Source organism: Cyprinodon tularosa, unplaced genomic scaffold (assembly GCF_016077235.1).
Source record: "Cyprinodon tularosa strain WSP-4 unplaced genomic scaffold, ASM1607723v1 ctg222, whole genome shotgun sequence".
NCBI classification, from domain to species: domain Eukaryota; kingdom Metazoa; phylum Chordata; class Actinopteri; order Cyprinodontiformes; family Cyprinodontidae; genus Cyprinodon; species Cyprinodon tularosa.
Window position 1 is genome coordinate 1,407,440 of NW_024038830.1, and position 7,673 is coordinate 1,415,112.

Here is a 7,673-nt window from a genome sequence, read left to right on the forward strand (position 1 = left end):
TTTGTCTGTACTCACTGTTGAGGCTCCAAAAAGGAGGGAGGGGGGAAATGGAAGCAACTATAGCGGGAAAAGGGAGGGAGACGCAAGCACGCGGGATAAAGTTACCTGTGCACAGGTGACCTCGTCGCCATGGGCAGTGGATTAGCTGATTGTTGGGTATCGGGTAACTCCTCCTGTAATATTGAAGAGGATGAACACAGCTTTGTTGGAGCCCAGAACAATATCCCATTTGCAGCAAAAGCCCAAAGTCTGTGGCTCTCACGGGGAGGAGGCCAAAGAAAAAAGAATTCAACCTTTTGTGCACAGAGAACCAAAATGAAGAGGACTTGAACATCAACTGAAAAAACAAAACCAGTGTACTCCAGCAGAAAAAACTATATGACAATCAAATTAATTAACCAGTGGGTTATTTTTAAACAATCGAAAAGAAAAAAGCAGTAAAAATAGTTTGTTTTAGGTGTAAAAGTTAGGGAACCAATCCCAGAACTTTGGCCTTATTAAAATCAACGACCCCTGATCTTTCAGACGGTTTCAAAGTTGACATTTAATGCGGCCCAGCAGACTGCAAGGCACATGTAACATGACCTGGGGAGCAAGGTACTCCACCACTCTACGTCCCACTAATGAGAGGGCAAGGGGTCAGTGGGTACCAGACCCACCACTTTTAACTAAACCGGGCCTGGCAGAAACATTGGCTTTTTGCTCCTTAACTGAACAGGAAACCCACTCAGAGATTTCATTTTAACTCTAGCAGTTTGGTGAGTTCTCATAACTCCAGCAGCAGAAACATGCAACTCTCTGCTGTCGCCCATCACTCAGCCAAAGGCATGCAACCAGAATGATTCACGTATTTGTCCTGCATGGCAGGAACAGAAAGCATAACTCATGAGGACAGTTTTAAGTGTGCATGTGTGAAGAAGGAGGCAGCAGCAGCAGCAGCTGTGAGGCAGCATTAGGTCTGCAGCAGAGCAGTCTGAGGTGTTTCCCAAAGAGAAACCATGCAGCAGGCTGTAACAGGAGCAGGAGCCCAAACGACCAGAGAAGATCACAGCTGCTACACTTAAAACACTAACAACCCATCTTCTCTATATGACTGCACAGCGCCCCCTCCTTGCCAGAACCAACATGGCAGCTGCGTTTAAATCCTTCACTTTGTTTGTTTTTGTTTGTCTGCCTGCCTCGTTTGTTTATTTATCAGCCCTGCAGCCAGAAAACGGAGCCTCTTTAAAACAAATGTCCTCATCTGCACACCCGGGTGTGTTTACCGAGGCAGAGCACTGTGAAAGCCGCCTCTTAATTGCATATTTGTGGAGGTGGGTCCTCTGAGGAAATGCGTAATGATTTTGATGGTGCAGGGGGGGGGGGGGGGGGGGGGGGGGGGGGAGGCCTAACCCCAGCGCACTTGTACCACGTCTAATTTTCCAACATGACAGGAAACTCTGTTAAGCTGATAATTGCAGCTCCAATTTCATTTAACTCACTCATGTCAACAGTTGTGTTTTGTTTTGATGGAAGGAGCTGCGCTTTTTTAAATTATTCTCATGATTTACTTAAAGGGATTTCTCTAAAACTTAAACAATTCAAAAATAATTAAAGAATTAAATGCGTGGTATTTAAATCGTATCCTTCAGTTGTTTGTATAAAATCTATTGGAGTATATATGGGGAGACAAATAAGGAAATGTATTGAAAATATATGAATAAGATTAACTATTTCTTATTCTCCCATGATGGAAGTTTTTCAAACTAGATTTTTATTAGCCCTTTTTTTCTTTTTAGCTCTCCCTGCCTCTTCATGCAAACTTCCTTGTTTGGAGCAAATTATGACTCTATATATGTTATTCTTCCTCTTTCTTGAATTCCTGATCAGGTTAAATTCGAGTAAAGCTTTGTAGAATAAATGGAGAACAGCAGATTTTTCCCCCCTTTTTCTTTCTTTCTTTCTTTCTTTCTTTCTTTCTTTCTTTCTTTCTTTCTTTCTTTCTTTCTTTCTTTCTTTCTTTCTTTCTTTCTTTCTTTCTTTCTTTCTTTCTTTCTTCATGTTAAAAATGTTCTAAGTCACTAAAATCTGAACATCTAAGATTTCAGCAGCAAAGAGCGCACAAAAGAGCGCACTGTGTTCGTTTTTAAAAGTTAATAAAGTGTCCAGAGAGGAAAATAAACGGAATCCTTTCTGCCTTTAAGCCTCTTTCTGAGGGAAGTTCCGAGTGATCGACTACCTAAGTATTGCTTTACTTGCTTTACTTGCGCTGGCCGCAGCAGTGGAGGAGGCGGAGAGTCCACATCTTGAAATAATCTGGCCCCCCGGGCTGCGGGGGTTAAAGGAGGAGGCGCGGCGCAATGTGGTAGAGATATTAGAGAAACCCGAGAGGCGCTCATCAGACAGCTCATTTACTGAAGCACCGAGGTTTTACACAGCCTCAGACCCAGGCTGAGCCCACTTCACAGCCCGCATTCCCTATAACATCTCAAGCACAAATACAAGCAGTTAACGCTTGAATTTTACGCACGAAAAACTATTCCCTAACCTGAGGGAAATAAATAGGGCCAAATTTGTGTTTTTGTTCGCTCTTATTTATTTTCGGTAATTTATTTAGATATTTTTAAGTGGGAAAAAAATATTTTATTGTGTTACACACAGTATAAGAAATTCTGATTTTTTTTTCCCTTTGGCGTTAAGCTTCAAAACCGTGAGAAAACGGATGCATTAAGCCTTAACGAGGAAACCTATATGTCTGAATCATTGTAGAAGGAATATAATTGTTTTTCCTCTTGTATTTCATCATTGGAAAATATAAATTGAGCCAACAGAAATAATTATTCTTATAATCTCCATCATTCGAGGAGCCCTGTGATCTTTACTAACCAAATGCCTTTCACTCATACTTATTTTTCAATTAATTTTCGACAGTTTGTCAGAGAATAAAAGGCAAGCACAATAACTCTCTATATACATAACAACTGTATTTTATCTGAAAACTGCTTTATTATATATATGATGTTATTTTGGTGGTATTAATTAAAAATCCCTTCCTAAAGCGCAAAGTTATGCGAGATAAACGCAAAATGGGAGGTTCTGCTTCAGACTTTTGGTGCAGATATAGAAACGTGATCCGTGAGGCTCAAACCAACAACTGCACCACCAAGAACCAGTGTGGCCCAGAACTCATTTACTAATGGATTGGTTTAATGTTTCAGCTCACAGAAAACAGTGGAGCCAGTGTGGTGCCCGTCTAATCTCTGAAATATAAATGCGCACAGCAGTCAAAGGGGATAAAGACACGCGATGATGCAAAAAATAATACAGTTCTTCATTTTTGCAGCAATTGGAAAATGATCATTAAGATTAATTGAGCACCAGCCCAATGCTTAAAATTCTGTTCTTCACATCCCACTCCGAGTTTCATTTTTTATTGCTTTATTTGAATAAAACTGTTCCGAATTTCCAGAACTGAAGATTTTTGGCTAATTTTCTTGCCAAATCTTGCAACCATAAAATATGAGGCCTTTTTATACCAGCCACTGACTCTCACACATGCGCACACACACAATTTAAGTGGCTGATTTCCTTCTGGTGGTCTGTGGCCCATAACTCCTTTGGCAGGTAGTATAGGTTGCTCATAAATAAGCGCGTAATGGACCCACCTATCATAGGAACTTATTAAGTTATACCACCTCATAAAATAAACAGCTCGTGGGATTCATCGAATAGGGAGGAAACAACAAAATAGTCAGTTTTCTTGTGTCTTTGCTGGTTTGGACCCCATGAAACAGTAAACTGGGTATATCTTGAACCTTTAAAAGAAACAACCAATCATCCCAAAATTATCATGTCTACCTCAATGTTGATATATATTTTTTTAACAATATTGTTGGTCATTTCCATATTTGCATCCCTATTAGTGTTGTACACGTCACACATGTCTACAGCCTATGTTGGGAGGACTTTTAGAGTCATCTCTGGTATGCATCATTACTTTTAAAAGTTATGATCTAGAGAGTGTTTTTAAGCTCTCTGTAATAATTGATTTGCGTTAAGGTGCTGCTCTGCTCCCTCATCTGCAGCGAGCTGAGGGACTGTGGGGGCGGGAGGTGGGCTGCGCTCCTATTTCAGCCCCTGACGCACTGCCTCTGGGGAGGAAACGGAGCTGCAAACTCAGTCCTGCTCTGCTGTACAGGGTGCAGGGTAGAGGGAGAGCCAATCATCGAGACGCACAGGCTCCCTTTAAGCCTGACATATCTCCAACAGGAACAAATTGTCCCAACAATCAACATCCCAATCTGCGGCGCGCATCAGGGGTTGAAGAGGAGCGGATTGCCCACACAGGCCTGCGCAGCGTGGACGGACTGCGTGGATTTCACTATAACAAGAAGCTGTGGGACAGTCAGAAAGGTTGAATAAATCGCTTTGGATATCAAGGAATTTTCGCCGGTGGATCATGTCGATATTACCGTCCTTCGGTTTTACGCAGGAGCAAGTGGCATGCGTCTGCGAGGTGCTGCAGCAGGGGGGAAACCTGGAGAGGCTCGGTCGCTTCCTGTGGTCTCTGCCTGCATGTGATCACCTCCACAAGAACGAAAGCGTCCTCAAAGCCAAGGCGGTGGTGGCCTTTCACCGGGGGAACTTCAGAGAGCTTTACAAAATCTTGGAGAGCCACCAGTTTTCTCCACACAACCACCCGAAGCTACAGCAGCTCTGGCTGAAGGCTCACTACGTGGAGGCGGAGAAGCTGCGCGGCCGGCCGCTCGGAGCTGTGGGGAAATATCGCGTTCGGAGGAAATTCCCACTGCCACGCACGATCTGGGACGGCGAGGAGACCAGCTACTGCTTCAAGGAGAAGTCCAGGGGAGTCCTGAGAGAATGGTACACGCACAACCCTTATCCATCCCCACGGGAAAAGAGAGAGCTGGCCGAGGCCACGGGACTGACCACCACGCAGGTCAGCAACTGGTTCAAAAACAGACGACAGAGGGACAGAGCCGCCGAGGCCAAGGAGAGGTGCGTTCAGCTGTCACAGACATGGAGGCTCCTGCAGCATCCAGAATGTTGTTCAAAATTCACTCATTACGCACAGATTTATGCTCTAGGTTCAAGGAATAAACGCGAAAAAATACACAAAAGATTTGTTTTTTCATGACAACTTTTAGAGTTCCATTTATTTATTTTTTAACCAAAGTTAAACATATATAGGACCGCTGGATTTATCCAGAATCTTGATTGTTTCAGTAAGTCAAAAAATTTGCAGTAAATGAGTGTTTTTGGCAACAGGAACAGCTTCAGCTGTCAGTATTTTTGCATTTCATCGGTTTAAAGTAGATAAGAAAAGAAAAAGGAGAAAAAAGGATGAAAAGAGAGTTAATAGAATATTGCACTATATCTGCAATAAAAAAGCAGTTTGCTATTATTTAAAAACAGAGGGGTCATGTGATATCTGAGTGATTTCCTTCTTCAACTGAGTCCCTTCAGAGAGATTTGATCCAGAGATTTTTAGAGAGATATTAATCTAAATTCAAGGTTAAATCTTTTTTTACATTTTATTTTGATTGATTGATTTATTTTTTAGTTATCTGTAAACGTATCTAATTTTTTTCTCATTGGTTAGTAGGATTAATTGTATTTATCAGAGCAAACCACAATAAGGGAGTGCACACTAAAATAAATTATCTTTACCTCCACATAATTTTTCTCTTTTTTTCCTTTGCAGAGAGAACAGCGAGAACAGCAACGCAGGCGGGAACAAACAGAACCAACTGTCCCCTCTAGACGGAGGAAAGTCTCTCATGTCCAGTTCGGAGGATGAGTTTTCTCCGCCTCAGAGCCCCGATCAGAACTCTGCGCTTTTGCTCCAGGGCAACATGAGCCACCCCGGGGCCTCCGCGTACCCCATGTCCGGGCTGGGGGCCCCACAGCCGGTGCACAGCATGCACGGACACCCTCACCAGCTGCAGGACTCCTTGTTGGGACCTCTAACCTCCAGTCTTGTGGATTTGGGCTCTTAAAGAGACCAGCAGATTTTAAAAAAACAAAACAAACATAAAAAAAAAACAGACCGAAGAGAACTGATGCGTGAATCAGATTGAAGATATGTATAAAATAACATTATTGTAGCCTACCTTATAATATAGACTGACTGCCTGTCGTTAAATTTTGGTTAGAGAGAAAAAAAACACCTCCTTAATGCGCTTACTCTTCATCCACTGAATGGATGCTTTATTTTTGTTTTGTTTTTTGTTTTTTTTCCTGAAAACTCCCTCTTAACTGACGAAACACTTAACAGGATCCACTACCTGCTTAATTTATGATATTTTGTTAAAACTACAAAATAAGTAAAGTTACCTCCTGCGATGGAAACTAGGAGGAACCGTTTTCATAGAGCCATGGTTAGTTTCCAATAAAACCAAATTAATGCATTTGTGTCCGTGTAATTTGTGCATTTAATGGAATAAATTTTCTAGAGAAATTAAGAATTTACGTGCAGTAAAATGGAAACAATATATTTATATATTTTTCTGAAGAGAAATAATCTAAATCCTGATTTGCGGTTCCTTTTTCTATCAAAAGTAGATTAATAAAGGAGCAGAAGTGAGACCCATACAAAAGAGAGTCAACAGCAGCAGCTGCCTGGAAGTGTGTACACAAGAACCAGCTCGGTTTTTATTGAAAATCCAGCCTGCTCTTCCACGCATGTTTAGGTCCACGAGTTTTTTTTTTATCTGTCATTTTTAGCTGCGTATCATTTGCTTTTTGTTGCCCTGTTTTCTTTTCTCTCTCTGGAAGTTTGTTCTGTCGGTTCCGGGCCATGGGAAAGAGCCCCCCCACCTCCTCAGATATTTTATGGAGGCTAGTAATAATAATAATAATAATAATAATAATAATAATAATAATAATAATAATAATAATAATAATAATAATAATAATAATAATAATAATAATAATAATAATAATAGAAGGGTTGGACAGCTCTCTAGTCCCCACCCCCCACCGTGCTCTCTTCTCAGCTCATGTCAGAGTAAATTGTTTTGAGCAGAGAGCACCGAGGATTTCCTGAGCATAATCTGAAACAGTCCCTGCCTGCCTCACTAGCTGATTGCAAAGATTGCAGAGGCTGCCGAGGCTGCAGCAGCCACAGCTTCATTGGAGGAGACCAAGGAGTGTTTTCTGCATCCTAGAGGCCTCACTCTTTTCCAGCTTTCTGCATGCTTCTAATGTTGGTTTACATGCAAACCCCTCAGAGCAAAATAGCAGCTTTACTTTGCTGCCAGCTCAGAGTTCAGTTTGTATTTTTACATATCAAATGTTTAACAACATGCATAATTTACACGCTCCTTGAATTAAGTCTAAAAGGGACATTTTTTTTGTCTTAAAATCTTATTGATGTAGCAACACTTTTTATCGCCAACCTTTTCAGCTTTTTCTAACTAAACTGAGATTTCAGGAATGTGGGGTAAAGGACTGCAGCAAAAACAAACAATATGGTTTATAAGAACATGGGAAAGACTTCTATATGAAAAACGATTTCCCTATGTCCTTCATCATGATAAATGCAACAAAACACCCATAAAGTTTCACAATAAATGTCAGGAAATATTTATTGCTCCACCCAATGAGAAGGAAAAAATATCAAAAAGAAAGTTTGCAGTGGAGGAGCTTTTTTCATCAGTGGGCACATTAGG

At 41.3% G+C, this 7,673-nt stretch overlaps 1 protein-coding gene across 1 annotated transcript; it reads left to right on the forward strand.

The window, feature by feature from the left end:
- Window positions 1-4,135: 4,135 nt before the first annotated feature.
- On the forward strand, window positions 4,136-6,410 carry LOC119784263 (homeobox protein six1b). Its single transcript, XM_038286234.1, has 2 exons — window positions 4,136-4,998; window positions 5,705-6,410. The coding sequence occupies exons 1-2, from the start codon at window positions 4,439-4,441 to the stop codon at window positions 5,997-5,999; spliced, it is 855 nt and encodes a 284-aa protein (XP_038142162.1). The 5' UTR covers window positions 4,136-4,438; the 3' UTR covers window positions 6,000-6,410.
- The last annotated feature ends 1,263 nt before the right edge of the window (window positions 6,411-7,673 follow it).

Coding starts and splice junctions, on each gene's coding strand:
- LOC119784263 (XM_038286234.1), top strand. CDS start 4,439: ATGTCGATATTACCGTCCTTCGGTTTTACGCAGGAGCAAGTGGCATGC. Junction 4,999..5,704: donor GCCGCCGAGGCCAAGGAGAG/GTGCGTTCAGCT, acceptor TTTCCTTTGCAG/AGAGAACAGCGAGAACAGCA.